Genomic DNA, 22,317 nt, shown 5'->3' with positions numbered 1-22,317 from the left:
AATTCCTCTTGAAGTCAACAGTTCACACACCTCCAGGGGAGGAAGACAATCACAGATTTTAATGTGATGAGCTTTATAGCATTCTTAATACCCAAGTTTTTTGAAATAAAATTTTAAAGACTTTTTTAACAGAAAGTTTCTTTGTATAATAAAACTGATATTGGCTTATGTGGAAAATAGAACTCTGATGAAAACAGAATTATATAGGCAACATCCAAGCTTACCTTAAATGCCATGAACTTGTGATAAGGTTTAGGGGCCCAAGCATATATCTCTACTGCATTCTTTAAGGCAATCACCAAGAACTTGATCCTTTCATATTTAACTGAAATGAAAAAAAAAAAGAGTAAGAGCTTAGAAACCATGTCAATTTATTTTTTGAATAAAGAATATAAGTACCTGTCTATATGTGTTCACAGTTGAAGGTGGTGTTCTTGATATATATATACACACACACACATATATCTTCCCTTAATGTACCTGGTTGACAGAACTCTAGAAGTTTTTAGGTTTATATTAAAGGATTTTTCTTCATCTAGAGATGGGACTGTTTCCATTTAGATATGGATGTTCTCTTTGATAAGGCCCTACGTCATTTTCTTATGTCAGTTTGCCTGTCATTTATGCTTACTTGAGTGTAGTTATGGCAAGATGCTAGAGCAATGCACAAACTTGTAGAGACATAAGCCTATTGTGTATTATCATCAGCTTATTCATATTCAAATTATAATGATCACAGGAAATAATTATTTATATTTCTAATGAAATATGAAATGATAGGAGCCCTGGGTTCTGTCAGTGGCTTATTTTTAAGGGCTTCATGTACCTTGACAAATCCTTTCACTATTTATGAAAACAGAATATTATGCATCTTCCCTTGATGAAATGACTGAGTGCCTCATTCATGATTGCATCACACAAGTGACCCTAGACAAGTGCTTACCAAGTGAATGACTGGAAGACAGAGGCTGCCATCTACACCCGGAGTTCCTGTGCTCTATGTGTGTCTATTAGTATAATGACCAGAATTTACAGTGGTGACTTTGTACATTACAGAATTCTTTAAAGCCTTTTGTACTTTTCACCATTAAGGGTGTCATCCACGGATGATACATATTCCAATCATTTTTCTGTATAAAATCGCTGTACAAAAAATATCCTGTATCATAAGCAATCAATAGTAGATTTTCACACGGTTAGATGAAATTTTGGGTTTCTAGTTGGCTCCTTTATGATTTTTATGATACAAACTCTTTTCTTTCTGCAATGCTAGGGACTGAACCCAAGCTCCTGTGTTAGGTCCTGATAAGCAGCCTGCCACTGAGCTACATCCCAGCCAACTTGGCTTCCTAATGAACCCATTCTCTTCAAAAGAAAAGTTATGCGAGCATGCATAGGACAAGGAAATATTTTACATGACTTTCAGATAGACCGCTTGCTTTTCTGTTGTTCATATTTTATCGTTTCTATAAGATCAAATTTGCCGAGTGTATTATTCAAGTTCTTTTACAAAGTAATTAGCAGATATTTTCATTCTTGTTTTCTGTGTTTGAAATTCCATAGGAACTTGGTTACCCAGGGTTAGTTACATGCGTCAGAGATGCCATACCATCTTGCCAGGAATCCCTCAAGGAAAGCAGACAGAAGGTGTGCTTCTTTGGATAATGGAGGTGAAAACTGTTTCTGATACTTAAGATGGCCCCAAATTTCTGAGAAGTGTTTATCAATTATTGCTTTCTGGTGACACTTTACTTTGTAGCTTCTGGTTATGAGTCAGCACATGTATGTCAGGGCAAGGACGTGAAATAACCATGACCAGCAGGACCAAGTTAGAAATGCTCAGAAGCTGCATAGTGGATGTGAACACTAAATAAGACATCTTGTAATTTTGAAACACATTTTCCAGGTATACACAGGACACATCATTCAGAAATGCTATTTCTTGCAATAGTTTTATTGCTTTATAATTAAACAGTCTGATCACTATAATGCTTGGGCTAATAAATGTCAAATAATAATAGCAAAATACTCCTATTTAAAGGAAATTCTAGCGGCTTTCCCAGAGCCATGCTTGGAAGCAATTCTCAATGTTTTCCACAGTCACCTTTGAATTGGCCTGCTTCTTTAACTCAAACAGGCATGGCTCTTCCATGAAGCAACCAACAGCCATCATGAGGGCACTGTGTGGAGACATGTAGCCGCCTGCTGCGTGGGGGATGGGTGTGGCCTGTGTCTGATACTTTGCCACCTACTCAGACCAAGGTAAAAGAAAACTGCAGTTTCAGAGTATGACAGGAAAAAGCCAAGCAATTCTGATTCCCAAACAAAAGCACCAGAGGAGCCTGAATGTACCAGCTTGCACGGAAAACATACTCCCCCATGTGGTCTGGTTTGTGAATAGTCTTGCTGGCATTCCGCAGCCCTTCCTTCCTCCCTCCTTTGACAAAGCCTGCTTAGCCGGCTGGGTCCCATGTGCCTGGTACTGTTCGTGCTGCTGGGAAGGAGTAAGGACAGGTCTCAGGCTGTGCTGATGGATCTCACAGGCACGGAGTGTTTATGAACCTACAGCTCCCCATCACACCTTCACGTTTCTAACTCATGTACATGTAAGTAAGCTTACTGTATTAACAAGTCTATACAGGCTCCTTTAGAGCACAAAACACAAAGGGCTCAGTATTTGTGAATGGAGGTGCAGATTTCTCACTTGAATCTTCTAGTCGCCATTCACGGTTTCCTGGTGTCAAGATGTCTAAGCTGGCCACCTTGAATGAATGTGGAGGAAAGGGACATGGAGACTGTTCTAGAACAGGACCCTCTTTAGTTGTTAAAAAATAATACACTAATATTATAAAACAGATAATATGAACACCTTGATTCTGTTCTCTGAGTTCCTTTACAGCAGCCCCTTCTCCAGTTCCTGTTGCTACCTCCAGTCAGTCACAGAACACATGTGCCTGGAGCAGTTCTCCAAGTGACAGTCCTGAGACTGAGCGAGGGGCTCCTGTGGAGCAACGCCTGAAGCTCTGCAGCTGCCTCACCTTCACTGCTATTTCTCAGCTTAACAACATCCCACAAACCCTCAGTGGGTTTCCTTACTTATCTTAGTTCTCAATCAACAAGTTTTACAGTAGATAAATATTCTAAAAAAAAACAAAAACCACATAGTTGCGCCCGATTCCATATGTGGACAGTACTCACTGACTTCACAGCCTAGCAAGAACCAGTGTGTAAGCCATTCCCTCTGCCATGCAGTGGTTGCGAGCATCTATCCTGCCTCCTGCTCATCCCCAGACTGCTCGCTTTTCAAGGTTCTGGTTAAAGCAGTCTAAAGAGCTCAAATCATTTTTGTTCACAGCTAAAACATGCAATACACAATGAAGACATTTTTCTTTCTTGCTCCTCCTTATTTTTTTCCACTTCCTTTCTTTCTACACATCTAAGTAGATGTGAACTTTCTGCTAGGAAATGGCTTTCAACATGGCCACACAGCCACAATCTGGTCATGTCTTTCCATCTGTTTTCTTGTGGCACTCCTCTGGCACCCGACACAATCTTGCTTTGCAGGTCTGTGGCAACGTGGTTTCCTTAGATTCCATCGCTCTGGCCATGTTCTTTACCTTTCTTCCTGAATTACTAAGTTTTAGTTTTTTATTTTTAGTGGGACACATCCTCTGGTAGCTTACTCAGAGACGGTGCATGAAATGGAATGTTCTGGAAACATGGCATGTCCATAGATGTCTTCCTCCCTCTTTTTAGCACTGATGCATAATTTGATAGTATGATGTTTAATTTTATATGTTAATTTTCCTGGGCCACATCCTTTCAAATAGTTGGCCAAACATTTTTCTAGGTGTCTCTTTAAGTGCTTTCCTGATGAGAACGATATTTGAATTCGTAGCCTGGGTAAAGCACACTACAGTAGGCTTCAGGCAATAAGTTGAAGATCTGAATACAACAAGAAGGCCAAAGCCTCAGAGGAGAAATGAGCCAGGTCTTTCTCTCTCCAAACTCAGGCTGAACCATCACTTCTTCTTGGGATTCTAACTGGAACCCCACCATCAATTCATTGGGGCCCCAGGCTTTTGAACTTGGATTAAATCACAACCAGCTTTCCTAGGTCTTCAGGTTCCCAACTGAAATCTTTTTTTTTTTTTTTTTGAGGGGAGGGGACTTCTTAGTTTCCAAAGTCATCAGAGCCAGTTCCTGAGAAGAATCTCTGTGTGACTTTCTTCACGCACCGGGAGGGGTGTTTACCTCTAATGACCTCTATGCTGGGGAGGGGTGTTTACCTCTAATGACCTCTATGCCGTGTGCTATAAAGTGGGTGTAACACACTTTCTATGATAATGTGTAATGAGCTTGAACTTCTGTTGCTCTCTGCCTGCTTCCGCTTCCGCTGTGCTGAGATTGCACCACCACAGCCAGTTCACCTACTCTAGGACTGAGCACAGGGCTTGTGCATGCAAGGTGAGCAGGCTACCAACTGAGCCACGCCCCAAACCCTAGTTAAAAATAAATTTGCCTTTGGAAGTTTGAGGCCTTAGTTGGCTTTGTTTTCTAAGGATTTAGTATTGTTTTTGAAAAGTCCCAAGATCCTCTGAATCCGGGACAGTTTTACGGATGCCCTTTGTTAGTTTTCTTATAGCCTGGGAATCTTAAGGACATTCTCCTTTCTTCTGTATTTAAACGCCATATTGTTTTCCTGGATGTTGGTGCATCCCAGTCAGAATATGTAAGGCACATGGTCTGAGCTCTTCTGTATGTGTGTCTGCTCTTTCTTCATTCCCTGTCACCCCAGTCAGGTGAGGCAGATCCCCTTTATGCTTCAGTTCTACTTCCTAAGAAAGCTCCTCATTTTTGTCTCTCATCTTTAAATGCTTATATATTTTTACTCCTGCTAAGATTATTTTTGTCTTTCATTGACATCTCCAACCCCGCTCCATCTTTAGAAATACTCCAATTCTTCTTTTATAGAAACACTTTTGTCAGATATCTGTAAAATATAGTTTCTTCCTTTCTTTTTTCCTTTCTGAATGTTCTCTCATGCCCCGTCTTCTGATGTCCTTACTTCCTGTTTCCTGTTTCCTGCTTCCTGCACATGAGATCTACCTGTCTATTCTCTGGTAGAAGGGGGAGGATAATCAACAGCCAGCAGTCACTTTAAAGAAGTCAGGTAGGGAGCTTCCTCCCAGGACTCTAAACATTAGTATCCGTACATTTAGTTTTCCCAAAGGCTAACTTTTCAAACTCTTTCATGGGAGCATAAACATGCTGCCAGCGGTTTGGGAGCTATGTGGGGACAGGCTGGTTTATATGTGTGTGTAAGTGCAGGCGTGTGCCCTCACAAGTCTTTTTACCATCACACCGGCTGAGCAAAGGCTTCCACTTCGGCTGCGGGGCTGAGGACTGTGGCCTGTCTGTGGGAGGGACCTGGCTCTTGGGGACTTTCAGCTTCTCTGCTTCCTAGCAATCCTACTTTCAGCTCTGCTCTGCACCTCTATTCTGTGGTCTTCCCTGGGTTTCTGGTCTTTCTGGGCTCTGTGGGACGAGTGGATAATTTTTTATAATGTCCTTCCCTGTAGATTAAGAATCCAGCACCCCCACTATATCTGACCCCAGTCACAGTGCTGCTCTTGTTTGGTTTTGTGGCCATCTCTTATTTGCTGGCTTCTCTTCTCTTGATCCAGTCAATCTTGGGAGTTCATTGCATTTTTTATTATTATTTTGTGTGTGTAGGGGGTTGGGAAAAGTACATACACATTTTCAAACTGGACCCTAGCATTTTATCTAAGTGTATTCTTTGACTTTCATCAGCCTACTTTTGGGGTAACAATTCATGTATACTTTGGGATCCAGCAACTTCTTCAACTGGGGCAGATACACCATCAAGGGCAGATAGAACACACTGAATAAATGTAGCCAAAGGACTGGGTCTGAGAATCTGCCGAGCTCTCCACTGCTGGGCTGAGACTCACCGACTTTGTAATGTATGCAGCCTTCCAAGTCCCCGACGGTGACCCAGCCTTGCTTCTTTTCCACTTCCGGGTCATTGTGCAGTATTCTGTTTCTTAACCATGACAGATAGTAAACACGGAGCTTATTCTTCTTTCCTGTTGAAATAACGGAGTTTTACTTCGAAGCTCTGTAACAGCCTCCTCTCTTTCCTCCCCCACGTTGTCTGGACTGTTGCTGGCATCTATGTTTGTGGTAGCAGGATAACCAGAGACCCTACCTCTTCCTCACTATTACTTCTATCAGGACTTGGAAAGACAGACCCTAGTATTTTGGCCAAAACCCACAAATTGCACTTTTTAACCTTTAAGTGATATCTTATTTGAGCACACTGGTCTCCTGGACTTTGTAAGTTCTAACTCTATAGCAGAGTTCCAGAACATTCTAGATTTAATCTTGAAGGAGCGCTGGCAAATGGATATTTTAACCTACCCATGTGAGTCTCTCTTTACATTTTTAATTGCTCTGTTACCTCTGTTAGCAGTTTTGTTTAACTGGTAAGACAAAGGAATTTAACAGCAGACAGAAACAAAGTCAGGATGATATTAGACAAAGTTATAGTGCTGCAGTCACCAAAAAGAAAGTTAAATACAAATATCAAAGAGGAAAAGAAAAGATGAGGACTCGGAATTCACAAGAAGGTTAAAAGTTCCCTTTGGAAAAGCGATTCAAAGCATTCTTGGGATGATAAAATGCCAGCCCAATGGCATGGAAGACGTTACAGAGAGCAAAATGCATCCACTACACTGGATTATCTGAGCGCCACAGGGAAAATGCGCATTTCTGTGGCTCGTTCTTAACGAGAAATTTAGGCTTATGTGTTTTATGTCTCAGATATTTCCCGTTGCCTTTAGAGAGGCTTTATGTTCTACAGATGGGATATGTACTAGAAGAAGAGACTTCTTGGGAGCATCCCTCACTGGGATGACAGGCTTAAACTGTGGGGCGAACTGCACAGCTGCTGCCCGCTCTGTCAGTGGGAGCCGGGAGACCAGGCAGGGGCTTAGGGTAGCAGCCATTGCTCCATCTCCTGGTGCCCATAGGAGCAGTTCAGGAATCTCCCTTCTTACTTTTACCTTCTCTTTCCACCCTCGGTGCTCCAGGGTAAGAGGAAAATGTTATACCCGGAAGATGAAGACTTGTCACAAGCAGCAAAATAGAGCCTGAACTTGAATTGTCTGGGAGCATTTCCACTTTGGGTAGGTAACAGATGTGCGGTTTCAGTTTTGATTTGGGAGTGTAGTAATCAAGAAAGCAATTAGCCAGAAACAAAGACCACTTAGAGCTCAATTCAAATCGTAGTACAAGAACAGTTTGGGTTAACTTAGCAATGACAACACTTGAAACACCCAGCAAGGACTGCATTTTCCTTTAAACCACTAGCCCACCTGGAGAGTTAAACTTTCATCTTCAAGGTTCAACCCAGAAGCCCTTGAGTGGTCTCTTTGCATAACAGAGCAAAAACTATGCCACGTGATGGGAATGCAGAGCCATCAATATGGAAGCCCTGCACCTTATTCTAGAGATGTGACCCTGTGGTCCTCACACTTAAGTGGTGCTGTAGATTTCATAGCTGGTGAAGCAAAAAGGGAGGAGGGTGATTTGTTCAAACACTATCAGGAAGAAAACCACCTTCTTATCAATAAGTAGACCCGGAAGCCTTTTCCACTTGTTATAATGAGGCTTATTAGTGGTCTAACAAAGTCTTTTTTGCCAGTTTAAAAAGCTTTTTATGTTGAAAAAACCTAACAGTAAGCGTGCTGCCACTCCGTCCTCCTGTAGGACTGGTTACACCAGCACAACCATCCTTAAAACATCAGTGGGTTATAAGCAGACATTTTGAGGAAAAAAAAAGAAGCCCAAAGAAATGTTTGCTTGCTAATTCCTCTCCCAGAAGCCTTCATTTTGCTATTCTACATCCGAGAACATGAAAGTAACTGCAGTATAGACAGCTTAATAAGATTCTTGCTGAGTTTTATGGGAGGTAAAGGCCAAAATACACAGCTTTCAAAATACACAGCTTTTATGACATAGTTTGCCTCATGCAGGTCTAAGGCACAGATTTAAGTCTTCCTGGGATGCCAGACCCTCCTACCAGGCTGGCCTCGAACTCACAGAGACCCGTCTGCCTCTGCCTCCCGAGTGCTGGGATTAAAGGCGAACTCTTTAAAGTCATTATCTCTCTGAGGCAACACCTCACGACCTGGCCTATTGTGCCTCTGCTACAGTGCTATACATCTCCTGCAGTTTCCTGGGCAGGACTTCTTCAGAGAGCAGGGTGCCAGCTTGCCACTTGGGCACAACTGGGGGTTAGGTCAGCTTAGTAACATACCTGATATCGTCACAAGAACATTCAGCCCCTCTAGCACATCCATCTGCTGAAATCGCCTCCGGTTGATTAGGTTGTAGACTTTGCCTTGGCCGCTTCTGTCCAAAAGCATCAGGCCGTTCTCAGTTCCCACCAGAAGGTTTACACCTGCAAGTTTAAGAAGCACTGAAGCACTGACGTTTTACCTGGAGCCCTACAAAGTCCGGAAGCCTGTGCCACACTAATGTAAACGAACGGGCAAGTATGTGCTACAGTAGATGTGTAGAGGTAGAAGGCACAGCTCACTCCTTATATCACTGTCCCTCCAGTGACAGACCTACCGTTTCAGTTTCTAAAGTGGAGGCAGCAAGGCATCATGCCTATCCGTTTACTACTTAGCTCAGAAAGTCCTCGCCAAGGGGAGCCTTAAGCAGAGTTGTGCAAGTAAGCACGTTTGCTCATTTCCCCCTGTATGGAGGGCCTCCTCTTCCTTGGTGCTGCCTGTATGTCCAACTTCTTTTTTCCTAGGGCCCCCTTCATTCATCCAGATTCATCCAGAGACTTCTGAGGCAGCTCACCTACCCACCTTCAAAATACAGAAGTTTCCATTTCCATGGTCTACCAGCACGGGAGCCCTTGCTCCTAGTAACACACACATGGACGGCTCTGCTCTTGGACAGGGAAATAACGAGGCAGGCCACGAGAAGCTGCCTCATAGAGACACTGATTTTAAAGAGTTCTCAGTTATCCAATTCTACCCTGGCACGCCTGTAAGCAGTGTTCCTCATCCTAAAGCTGGCAGATGAGTCATTTCATCTAGATAACTATAATCCTAAAATTTCATGCCTGAACATATTAGCCATCCACTTACTAAAATGTACCTACATTGAGAGAGATTCCCCGTGCAGTGCACCTTGAACATCTCCTGGTGCTCCTCTATCTTCTGCAAACATGAATATCCACGTCTCAAGCTCCACCACAGTAAATGTGGTTATTGTCATCTCCAGACCTCATATTTTTTCTACTGCAGAGCCACTGTAGTGGGAATTCTGGCTCCTTTAAAAACCCAGTTATATTATGTGAATATGTTTTTGTTTAATCCCAGGTGTGGGATGTGGGGCTGCTTCAGACTGTCCACAGCCGTTAACTATGATTGTCTCATGCTCCATGAGGGGGGTGATTTTTTTTTTTTGCCAACCGTAGATAGTTTGTATTTGGATTTCTGAGGACTTTTGAGAGGGTATATATTTGAGAGGGCCTGTGACGGATGCTGCTGCTGATTTTACTATTGCTGTATTGCTGTTGGCTGGTTCTGACAATGATTGGACCTGCTCCAAGGAACTCAACGCCCCTAGCCAGCAGGTAATAGAATACAGAGCTCTGCGCCCCTTTCCACTCTAACCTTTGTTGTCTACCTAGTGTTGGAGGGTTGGAAAGAAGGGATTGGGGCAGAGAAGGGTGGTAGATACAGGAACCCAGTGAAAGTAGCTGAAAGGCCTGGCTACAGCCATTGTGCCCCACACGGAACAAGTCGCAGGTTTCAGAATTCTTCTCTACTGACATGGTGATGTCTTTAGCCTTATGATGCCCACTCCGAGCCTAGCAATGGAGATGGTTCAGGTGGACCACATCCTAATCTTCCTATTACGATGTGAGTAATAGAGGCCAAGGCTTTGATAATATCTCCCAACACCTTTACCGAGTTTGAACCCAGTTAACATCTGTAGATCTACGTGATAACATCACACTGATGATGTTTTCAGCAGAAAAGGAACATCACTGTATCCACCTCCTGCTGACAGTGAGGCCTTAGGCAAGTCTGTAAAATATGCTGGGCTTGCTTTTGTGCTGTGAGATGGATGCAATGGCATCAGACCCCTTGCAGGATACTACCTGAGTCACGGAGATAGCATGTGGGGTGCCACGTGTTGTGTTGCATACGTAGTGGCTGCGTATTATGTGGTGGTGAGTTCTGTGGCTGCTATTACCCATCACTTCATACGCCATCTTGAATATCACCTGGTCCTTCTACATACAATCTACTTTTGGTCACTCATTAGGCCGACCACAGAGCTATGATTCTCCTGGTGTGTTCTGATGATAAGAGCCATAGGCTTTTAACACTTGAAGGGAAACTGATTAATGAGTGGACAAACGAAACATCCAACAAACAAACAAGCAAACAAACAAAAAGCACCAACATACCCCATAGAGCTGCACAGAGTATTTCTGAGTTGAAGCGCTTCTTGTATTTTCTGATTTCCGGCGTGTCGCTATGAGGGCGGATGTTTGTTGGGTTCACATTTACCACTGAAATCTTCCTCGCTTCATTGAGTTTGGCCTGTTCTTGCCTAAGAAGTTCGCTAGTAAACAGGGCTTGGAGAGAAAGATTTAGAGAAGTCAATAGCACCTCGGCAGGCAGCCAGTGGAAGTGTGGAGGAAGGGCTTGGCTTGGGTGTGTTACAGCCGGGACACTATGAACTCAAACTGATTTTACACTCTCTTAGTAGGATTTCAGAGCATGTCAGTCACAGAAGCAGTATTGTATTCGTTAGCAAAACAGGCTCATAGACAGCCCTTTGGATGGCATAGAAGATTAGCAATTAATCTCACAGGAACAAAGATGCCATTCCTGTAATTTCAAGCAAGGAACAGCTCTCCCCTTTGAGAATCCACATAAGCTGACGTCAAGGATTAGTGAGCTGCAGAAAGCAGAGAAGCAAGGCCATCCTCTCGGTTAGCCAGACCTGCGACGGAAGCGCACGCCTGGAGCTCAACACAGCTCAGCAAGTGTTCATGGCGTGCTCAGCACCACACTACTCCGAGCACAGCGTTATACCCAGGAACTGCTTTTGAGAAATATGTGGTAAGTTTGGAGATCGCTGCGGGGCGGCTTTTCCTAGTATCCTGGGATACCTCTGGGTTTCTTCCAGAAAAAAATCAGGGGCGGAGGGGAGGAGAAGAAAAATAGTTTGCTTTATGAATTCCACAAAATGATAAATCTTAAAATATCTTTGTCCTAAGACAGGGCATAAGCAATAAATGCTGTAGCCACTGACTTCATGAGTTTTGTCTCTGGGCTGTGGTGGAAAGGAACTCTCTTTCTAAAACACCAGGGCAGGCTTGCTTACCAGCAGCAGAGGACTCGTCATCCTCTTCATCTTCATCAGTAGGTGATGTCTGGTACACTCTGGGGTCCACAAAAGGGGTGAAGGAGGCTTTGGTGCTGCTCCCTATACCATACTGATGAAAAAGCAAGAAGCAGAGGTCAGTGCTGCAGGAACAGGTGGCACTGACATGGTGTCACTCAGGCTTGACAGAGACTACAGACTCCTTTGCTGTGCTGTTCACATTCCAGTCCCTAAGCAAAGTATGGACCCCTGTCCAGGCTTTCCCAGCACTGCGACTCTCCAGATACTGTGTGTGTGTGTGTGTGTGTGTGTGTGTGTGTGTGTGTGTGTGTGTGTGTGTATACAGGGCTTCGTTAGTGATCAGACTATAGGTGCTTCAGTGAGAAAATGACATCAAATTGGCAGGTGGCACCTTAGGATCTGTGCTCCTGCCATTGGTCATTCTACCTACAGAACTTACTTCTACTTTTAAGTCCTGTCATCATGCACTGACCAAATGGTCTTAGGAAAAGCAAACTCCAAGGCATGTTGCCACAGCAACGCTCTATCCCAGAACAGTCTGCTCATGAGCTCCCCTCGTGGAAGGCAGCCTCTGGGCTCTTCCCTTCTGGCTTGATGATGCATGTGGACCTGGATCAGCTCTAACAGCTTTAAGCTCTTTAATTGGAGATCAGTTATCCAGGGGTTGTGTTTCCTTCCCTCGATGGCCGAAGAGGATGCTAACGTCACATGCTTTATGTGTAGACTTGACACAACTGCTGGCTTTGAGTGAAATATACCTTGAGGGCTCACTTCAAATAAATCCTAAGGGATTAGACTGCACCCTAAAGGCATGAGTCAGAGCTGGAGTACAGAACATTTATTCAATATTACCATTGGGTGTCATATGTAATTGAATTTTGTCTAAAGAAGGTGCTAGAACTATTTGCTCATTTTGTCTGTTTTTCTCTTTCTTTCTGTAGTGCCCATCTTGTGTGTGTGTGTGTGTGTGTGTGTGTGTGTGTGTGTGTGTGTGTGTATGAGAGAGAGAGAGAGAGAGAGAGAGAGAGAGAGAGAGAGAGAGAGAGAGAGAGAGAGAGAGAGAGGAGATAGAGATGTGTACATGTGTGCATGTGGGGGTTGGAGGTCCCTGTCATGTGTCTTCCTTGATCACTTGTCTACCTTATTTTCTGAGACAGTCTTTGAGCACAGAGCTCATCCATTTGCTCACTGTCTGGCCAATGAGGCTGTTTCTGCTCTCCCCCACCACATCTGACTTTTTACATGCATGCTGGGGATCAGAACTCAGGTCTTCATGGTTGTGAGGCAGGCACTTTACCAACAGAGCCATCACCCAAGCTCCCTGTTCTTCCTTTTATATCAAATGCACAAGCTTTCAACATTGTAAACGCCCTTTGTGGGTATTCCTGTGTCAGGCATAAATCATTAGTTTGTTATTAGAGTTTTATTTAAACATAAATCAACATTCCTAAGCCCTAATCATATAAGGACAAACTTGCAAATATCCAATTTGATTTCCTAATTCACAAAGAGTCAATGCAATTCCCTTCAAGATTTTTCTTTTGTCCTTCAGAATCAAATTCCTTTCATCTTCCTCAAGTTGCAGGCCCCTCCCCAAAGCAGCAATTTCATCTTTAGAAGTCCAGACAGGAGATGGTAAAATCTTTCCTCTTTGAGCTGCGGTAACAGCAGCACTTGAGCCAAAACCCTCTTCTGCAGGGGCCTGTTCTGTGCGGCTCCCCTGGGTACTGACAGAGGACTTCAGGTGAAGACAACTGTCCACACTGCATGCTGAGCCTTTAAAGATGCTTGTGAGTTCTTGGAAGCATCACAGAAAGTCAGTGTGGGTAATGCTGAACCCAACAGCGCTCATGCTCCATAAAAACACTGAAGGCCTTAACACAACATAGCCTTGCCTCCATCCAGTGATGTCTAAGAACTGCCAGAGCTTCTTCAGACTTTCCTCGGACTGGATCCACATGGGAAAGATGTCATATTTCATCTTCCTGGTACCACTTGGAGAAAGGAGCAGTCTCTTATCCATTAGACAGCAGGAACCCTATCTTTCATAAACAAACTGTTTCAACTTCGCTTTATTCAAGTCAAGCTTAGGTTGACTAGATCAATGTAGATATGAGTCACAACTGTTGGCCTTGAAGTCTCACGACTCTGTAGCTTCTCTCACGGGCGTATGACACAGGAGGTCCAACTTCTGGTTCAAGCACTGTTGTAAGTTAGCTATGTGTCATGGGCAAATCATTTAACCTAACTTTCAGCCTTTTTAAGTCCCTTCCATTACACAGGAATTGGCTCAGATCATAGATGAGAACTTTTTGTTGGTTTCTCTGAGTACTGATATAAGCAGCTATGGAGCAGAAACCGACTGAACATATGTCAGAGAGTGCGGCAAAGCCTTGACGACACCAGTGTGTGTAACTCCATGGAGGAGGACAGGGCTCCCATGGCTACTGACTGGCACCTACCTCAGCCCCAGTGTCCATCTCCTGAGCATGGGTGGAGACACGCCCCAGGCCCTCGGTGGGAGTCCCGGCTGGTGAGTGGCTCTGTTGCACAAGGTCTGGGAGATTGATGTGACCAGCGAAGCCATTACTGTCACTGTGGCCAGATCGCTTCTTCTCTTCAGCCGTCTGAGGGAAAGAAGCACATAACGCCATTAAGAGAGAGAACGAACTGGAGAGTAATGTCCCTCCACAGGTCCGAGACTTAACAGGCTCCAAACTGATGTGAGATGGTACACAGATCAGTGCCTCACCACAAATGTAGTGGACCCCAAATTGAGTTACTGGGGAGTACAGGATAGTAACATTGAAATTTCTACTTTGCCTAAGAAATAAAGACATTAATGGTTGTTAATATTTAGTAAGTGCCTGACCTTCAGGTCTTATGCTACTGCCTGAAGGATTCCACAAGAGAGAGGCAGAGTCAGGACCAGAACTGCCAAATTTCTCTTCTGCAGTGTGTGTGTGTGTGTGTGTGTGTGTGTGTGTGTGTGTGTGTGTGTGTGTGTATGAGTGTGTGTGAATGTCACCAGATAATTGGATTTACAGATTATATTGTCATATTATATTGAAACAATTGCCCAAATCCATCAGAAAAGCATGAGGGTGAAATGATACCACCCTCTACTTCCCCCAAAAACCCTTGGTATTTCAAGAAAACGCAGAGATGTTATTTGCCCAATTCATAGGGCTCTTTATCACTTATAAGGTCAAAACAATGATTAATCACACCTGACAGGAGTGCCAAATCATTGCAATGATCTAGCAGATTATTTGAAAATAAGGACTTCCGTCCTCCTCTGTTGTTAAAGGTCACCCTGTCAGCAAATGCCTGCTGCCCCTCGCGAAGTAGGCAGGAAAGAGATAAGGTCCTTGTGACTGGGAAAGCATCGCAAGTATTGCTTATAGCATTCCCTTTAAGTACCTTGTCAGTCGAATTTACAACGTGGGACTGGAAAGATAGCTCAGTGGTTAGGGGCACATACCACTCTTGCAAATGACCTGAGTTCAGTTCCTAGCACCTATACAGGGTTGCTCACAATTGCCTGGAGCTCCAGCTTGGGGGGATCCAACATAATCTGGTCTCTGTGGCACCTGCATTCATATGCACATACCTATACACATGTACTATCATTAAAAAGAATCTTAAAAAATGTACTTTATTATACATATATTGATTCAGTGGGACAGAGCTATACACATGCTCTATGAAGATGCTCTAAAGTTGTTATTGATAGGAGTGCAGGTATTAAATGTTTCCAAACCACTCCCCTGGAGGTCAGCCAGCTCCCTAAGCCCAAGGGAACAACAAGCATTAAGAGAAAACCCCCAAAGCCAGTGCATCTAATTGGCTGGTTTGCAGTTCCCCCTTGCTCCTCTGTAAGCATAGCCTGTTATCCACAGACAAACTATTCTCCGTGACCTCCACTCCCTGCCCCACCCCAGCCCCAGGTGCCTCCCATTCTGTTCTCAGCCCACTTGAGATCACTGCTTTACACTCCAGGGAGGAAGGAGATCACGTGCTATGATTTTATGTGATATGATGATGCCCGATAGCATCCCTCATGGCATAAATAACAAAAGTTCACTCTTTTAGTGGCTAATCATTTTGCATTTTATGTCTGGACCACAGTTCCCCTATCGATGCACAAGGTGATGGATACGAAGGTGGTTTTCACCTGTTGGCAGGTGTGAATAGGAATGTATTGATTTCATTTGCTTTGGACAGACTCCCAATAGTGGGACTGCTGTTTCTTATGGTAGTACTATTTTTAATTATTAAATGACAGCACATCAAGAATATGCAGAGTCCCTTTTTTCATATCTTTGCCAGCACTTGCTACTTTTAGTCTTTTTGATAACAGTCATTTTGGTTTTGATTTACATCTCGTTGACAACTAATGATTTTGAATATTTTTTCCATGTGTCCAGTAGCCACTTACACAATTAATAACACTCAGCTACGCTTATAGACAGGAGCCTAGCATAACGCCTCTGGGAGGCATCACTCAGCAGCTGATGGAAACTGATGCAGAGACCCACAGCCAAACACTAGACTGAGCTTGGGGTGTCCTATGGAAGAGTTGGGGGAATGACCGAGAGAGCTGGAGGGGTCAAGGACTCCACAAGAAGACCGACAGAGTCAGCTAACCTGGGCCCATGGGGCTTCACAGAGACAGAACCACCAAGCAGAGAGCACGCATGGGCTGATCCTAGGCCCCCTGAACACATGTAAAAAGATGCACAGCTCGATACTCATGTGAATCCCTCAACAACTGGAATAGGGGTCCCTCTCTGACTCTGGCGCCTCCCTTTGGATCCCATCCCCCAACTGGGCTGCCTTGTCTAGCCTCAGTGGGAGAGCATGCACCTAGTTCTGCAGGGACTGACTGTACCAGGGCAGACATTATGTTTATAGACAGGATCTCCCTATTCTCTGAGGTGAGGGAGCAGGGAGGAAAGGGGGGCGGTTAGAGCTGTGTGAGGTGGGAGACTGGGAGGCAAGGAAGGCAGCTGCAATCAGGATGTAAAGTGAACAAATTATAAAAAAAAGAAACCCATGTTGTTCATTTATAAAGGATTATTATTTTTGTATTGAGGTTTCTGAGTTCCTTACATATTCTAGACGGAAACAGGGTGCTGGATATTTCCCGTCCGGTAGGTTGTCCCCACTGTTCACTGTGCCCTGGGTTGCTTAGTTCTGTCCTTCTGGCTGAGTGTGTAACTAGTTCGTGGAGGATTTCTTAGGGCAGAGCCAGGCCATGATTTCCCTCCTGCGTCAGCCCATACCCCTCTTGTCCCCTTCCGGTCCCCGTGTCTTAGCTCAGCAGTGCTGAGTACCTACTAAACATGGAGCGGTTTGTTAAAGCGGAACAGCTGGGCACATGGCAGGCATGCTCCCCACTGTCTGGGGTTGGTACTGGCAAGACTGTATGCCATTTCTTTAGTCACCTAACTGGTCCAGCATGATATTTAACATTCACCATCAACCCGGCTGGATTTGGAATCGCCTAGAAGACTCATCTCTGGCTGGGTTTGTGAGGATGTTTCCAGAGAGCTTTTGCTGGTGAGGGAAAACCCACCCTAAATGTGTTCTGTGGAGCCAGTCTGAGAAAATGGAGACAGGAATGGGATAGCCCAATGAGCACCCCCATCTACACACAAACAAGTTTCCTGACTGTGGACATCATGTAACCAGCCCCCTCAGTTTCCTAGCGCCATGCCTTCCCCACCATGACATGCTGTATTCCCTCATACCCTGAGTCAGCTTTTCCCAGACTCGGTCTTGAATGTACAGTTTCTGGCCTGCACATGCCTCTGTTTGGAAATGCAAGTAGCCAATTCTTTGGTGTGTATGAGACAAAAAACAAAACAAAACAAACAAACAAACAAAAAACAAAAACCCCAAAGAAACAATCACAAAATCAGGAAACAAAACAAAACCCCAAACCAAAATCAAAGAACAAAACAAAACCAAAACCAAATCTAAAAACCAACCAAACAAAAACCACAACAGCAATAAAGCACCCAAGATCCTGAGGGGGTGTGATTCATCCATAAGAAAACTTGAGAAATGACAGCTAAGCAGAGTGTCATCAGTTTCCGGGACTACATTCTGCCCCGTGAGGGTCCGCCGCTCAATTCGTTTTGTCACAGCGTTCATCGGGAGCTCACATGGCTGCATATTCTCAGCACAGAACAGTTCATCTTCGAAGTGACATTAGGGAGTTCAGCTCTCATCCATCCTAGTGTCCTTGCTTTTTATGTGCACTAAACAGCCTTTTCTTCCCTTCCAACTTCTATTCGGTCCTGAAAGGCCTTTTGACATTTCCCCCTAGTTTCCCCAAAGCATGAATCACACCTTGTCACTTTAGCATTTTTCAGTTTCTCTTGCATCCGTGGCATTCTCTCCCAGGCCTTGCACGTGACGAAGGTACCCTGGTTATTAAGGAAAGACTTGAAGGGCTAGCTAGGGATGTGTCTCAGAGAGGGAAAAGCCTGACGCAATGACCCTCGAATCTGCCCACTTCTGAGTCACCATGCCTTGCTTCAATCAGCCAGCATCTCACCTAATGCTTTTATATGCTACGCTCTCTCCTGCGAGCACAAAGGAAATCGAACAACAATTCTGCTCTATTGAACATCAATAGGAGAGCCCAACCTCTCTGATTTTGATAGCCTCACCATTCCCAGGAGGATGAGCAGAAACGCGCTCTGCACCATGTACCACTGGGTCCTCATAGGAACACCGTGAGCTAGCTTTCCTCAGCGCCACCTCACAGATGGAGAAAGGGCAGCACATGGCAGCCGATGAACATTTCTCAAGTGAGGTTCTAATTCTAGACTGACTGCTGGGGGAGTGCAGCGGCTCTGGGAGGCCCTGATGCCCCATGGGAGCCCTACTGTCATAGCTTATTGGACAGAGAGTGGAAACCTCTAAGAAGTGGGACCAAGTTCCCAGTAAAACTGACCATGTTGACTGGGAGATGAGGACCAACCTTTGCCAGCAGCCCTCCAGGGCTACGGGGAAGACCTGGTCACAGGGCAAGAAGAGATGAGAACACAGCGTGCAAAGGGGGAGCAACAGAGAAGGGAGGAAGCAAGTGGCTCAGTGGTTAAGAGTACTGCCTGTTCTTCCAAAGGACCCGGGTTCAATTCCCAGCACTGACATGGCAGCTTACAACTGTCTGTAACTCCAAGATCTGACACCCTCACACCAACACATATAAATTAAACTTAAATAAAATATTTAAAAAAAAAAAAGAAGAAGAAGGCGAAGGAGTAAGACAAGCAGAATAGCCTTTCCAGGCGGCGGGGCCGCTGCAGGGAAGGCGGTAAGGGTTGATGAGGCACATGGTAGTAGATGGTTCCATGGAGCTGTAAGCTAAGACAGGGGAAAACAGGAGGACCGCCAGGGAGCGCACCACAGGCCGCCAGGTATGTGATGTACGACAGATAGCGCTAGCAGGACAGTCTTTAGAACATTCTTTTCTACTCACATAAGAATGAAGTTGAGCGAGTTCCTGATGGAACTCACAGTAGTCTATAAGTGAGATCTTACCATAATAAGATAAAAGTTAAGTCTATATATTTTATTTTCTTTTACTGTAGCCTGAATTAAGTTTTTAAACACATGTGTATTTAATGGATTTTTTTTAACCTCAAGGCTCTTTTGAGGGTTAGTTTTCTGACCACTTAACTGACCTACCAGTTTCTGCGTGTGTCTGCCACATTGCGTCTGAGCATCAAGAAGATGAGCTTTTGGGATGGTGGAGTTAGTAGGTAGATTAGCATCCCCAAACTGGGTTGGCAGGAACCAAGAGGTCCAGAACACAACAACAGTCAGAAGAAAAAAAATTAGTATGAATAAATATTGTGTGTGATACCCGTGAGTATACTTGTGAGTGTGGGCCCTCATGTCACCGCACGCCTACAGAGGTCAAAGGACAACCTTGGGTGTAGGGCCTCACCCTCCAGCTTCCTTGGACAGTCTCCGGTGCTGTGTAGTCCAGGCTAGTGGACCGCAAGCCTCCAGGGAGTTGGCTGTTGTTGCCTCCCATTTCACTGTAGAAACGTGGGGATAACACGTGCAAATGACCAGTTCTGGCTTTACATGGGTTCTGGGGTCTCAAACTCAGGTCCTCCTCCTTGTGCAGCTAACATTTTTTTGTCCACTGAGCCATTCATGCAGCCTACAAATTGCCTAGTTCCAGCCCTGCTCACTGCTTGAGTTGGGATATCTTATCTTTACTCACTTCTGCACGGGCATCTGTGCTACCCACGGGCGCAGGGCTCATTAGACATCCTGTCCTCCATAACCATACAAGCCACTTCCTTATAATCTCTCCCTCTCCCCAACCCTCTCTTCTCTCTTCTTTTTTTCTGAAGCATCTTGATTATTACACTTTGTTATTTTAAGACTCCATGCTTTGGAGCTGAAGGGATGGCTTAAGCGATAGAGTGCTGGCTTTGCAAGCCTGAAAACCTGAGTCAAATCCCCAAGATTTGTTTAACTCCAGACTTTGGGAAATAGAGTTTGCTGGCTAGAGAGATACCTTAGCTTACTTGGTAAGCCCCACGCCAGGGAGAGACCTTGCCTCAATAAAGAAAAATGTGGTTGACACTTGGTGTCCCGAGGTGGCCCCCTGGCCTCCTCATGAACACACACACACACACACACACACACACACACACACACACACACACACCCGCTCTCTCTCTCTCTCTCTCTCTCTCTCTCTCTCTCTCTCTCTCTCTCTCTCTCTCTCTCATGTACATACAATAAACACAACAAAAAACCTTCACTTGGTAAAAGCAGACTGTTGAAACCGAGAGGACAAATGGTCCGAGGGTCCCTCAGCAGGTCATCGTCACACAAGACGGGAAGGGGCCTGTGATTTTGAAAGTGCTGGCGGTTGTGGTCATCAAGTGCCGGGTCCTTCGTGTTCTCTTTTGTGGTCAGCTCGCCTGATAGAACAGCTTTCCCCTTGTACTAAGGTAAGCTATCACAGCACTGGAAGCTTTCTATTCCAGGCACACAATGCCAGCGCTGACAGCCAGGCCCATTTTTCATCGAAGGCATGTGCGAAAGCATTCTTTAAAGTCTACTTGAAAGATTTGACAGGGGCCGTAAAATAAACCCCAGCAAGACACTAGGTGAGCTGGTCTCGTTACACAGCACTGCCAATTTTACTCCAAGGGCCTTATTCTTTTCAAAATTTCTTCTTCCTTGCTAAAGTGAAAGGCCCTCTGACTTTTTAAAGAGCAAAGCCTGTGAGTGGACTTCCGTAGCCCTGTCTTATTTGAAGAGAAAGAATGACCATTATGACTGTTTATGCTTTAGAGGGAAGATCTGGTTGAGATAAGAAGCAACAGGAGACTGGATTTTTACGGTGATAGAGAAAATATTTAATTTTTATGAAACACTTATATTTACTAACTAGCCTATTTCATGTTCTCAGCCATCTTATATATATGCTATTACTTATGGGGCTTAAAATTGATGCAAGGTGCCTTCCTTGATTTCTCTCCCCTTTATTGGTTGTGGCAGGGTCTCCCCACCCCAGAGCCTGCCAGTTCAGGCTAGTGTAAGTAACCATCTTGCCCAGGGAGTCCCTGTTTCTGCGTCTGGCTTCCTGTGGGTTCTGGGGATGCAAATTCTTGTCTTCATATTTGTGTGGCCAGCACTTTATCCACGGGTCCATCTCTGTAACCCATTTATGAAGTTTTACGGATGATAAGAACAGATGTGGGGAAAGATGCAGTGACACTTCTCAATGTCACTTGCCATTATTTTCTCAAACTCACATGAAATGAAAAGAGAAGACGGGCGCCGATTTCTTGAGAGCACTTCAGGTTAACAATGATACCACAGGGGGCACAGTGGAAGGACAGGTGAAAGGGAACATATGCTCCCACCAAATGAAATAATGTCCCTAGACTTAATGAATGAAAACTCTTCTCAAGGGCTGAAGAGAAGGCTCAGCAGCTGAGAGCACTGGTTGCTCTTTCAGAGGACCTGGGTTCCTTTCCCAGGATCCACATGGCAGCTCACAACAGCCTGCAACTCCAGGCCCAGGGGATCCAACACCCTCTTCTGGCCTCCACAAACATGCACCTGGTACGCAGACATATATACAAGCCATATATATTTAATAAAATATTTAAAAAACCCACCAGGCGCAGTGGCGCACAGTTGTAATTCCAGCATTTGGGAAGGCAGAGGCAGGCGGAGTTCTGTGAGTTCGAGGCCAGCCTGGTCTACAAAGTGAGTGAGGACAGCCAGAACTATGTAGAGAAACTCTGTCTGGAAAATCCAAAAAGAATAAAACCAAACCAAAACAAAAACCAAACAAGAACAACAACAACAACAAAAAAAAAAATTTAAAAACTCTCCAAACTCAAAATTGGAAATACATGCCAAAGGTATGCTTCCTGGTTGATTGTGTGTTTCTTTGTTCTCTAGCCCCAGTAGCTTATTGCTTTTTCAAATGTTAACTTAATGAGATATGAAGATAGCACAGTTTCTTGAAAGTGCTGAGCATTTTATATGAAATCCATAAGGTAAACCATGAGGGAAGAGGCTCACAAACCCGCCGTTGCTATTAAGCGTGGCCATTCATTTCTGTCTCCCTGGTGTTGGGAACATCTGTGTTTCCTAGTTTTATGTCCTCAGGCTCAGCTTTTACATTCCGATTTGCATAGCTCCCATTGAGGAATTGGCACTAATATAATTAAGTCACTCTGCAGAAACTTGGGAGGACACAGGAGAAAAGATGGCAGACAATTAAAGTCGAGCAACCACTTAAGAAGCACAGGCTCTTGGCGTCCTGTTTATCCAGCACGC

The 22,317-nt window shown here is 44.6% G+C and overlaps 1 protein-coding gene across 5 annotated transcripts in view; it reads right to left on the bottom strand.

Annotated features, from left to right (window-relative positions):
- TNIK (TRAF2 and NCK interacting kinase) overlaps positions 1-22,317 on the bottom strand; it is a 409,373-nt gene that overhangs the window by 8,707 nt on the left and 378,349 nt on the right. For all 5 annotated transcript variants that reach the window (XM_084769731.1, XM_084769733.1, XM_084769734.1 and 2 more), the window contains 6 exons: positions 13,935-14,099; positions 11,452-11,563; positions 10,526-10,696; positions 8,345-8,488; positions 5,976-6,110; positions 225-325 (listed from right to left, as the gene is read on the bottom strand). In XM_084769731.1, coding sequence (XP_084625857.1) covers positions 225-325; positions 5,976-6,110; positions 8,345-8,488; positions 10,526-10,696; positions 11,452-11,563; positions 13,935-14,099 — 828 coding nt within the window. The remainder of the gene's footprint in view (positions 1-224; positions 326-5,975; positions 6,111-8,344; positions 8,489-10,525; positions 10,697-11,451; positions 11,564-13,934; positions 14,100-22,317) is intronic.

The sequence above is a fragment of the Acomys minous genome, assembly GCF_964271855.1.
Source record: "Acomys minous genome assembly, chromosome: 19".
NCBI lineage: Eukaryota > Metazoa > Chordata > Mammalia > Rodentia > Muridae > Acomys > Acomys minous.
The sequence above is the reverse complement of the archived record's forward strand: the minus strand, read 5'-3'. Positions and strand labels throughout refer to the sequence as shown.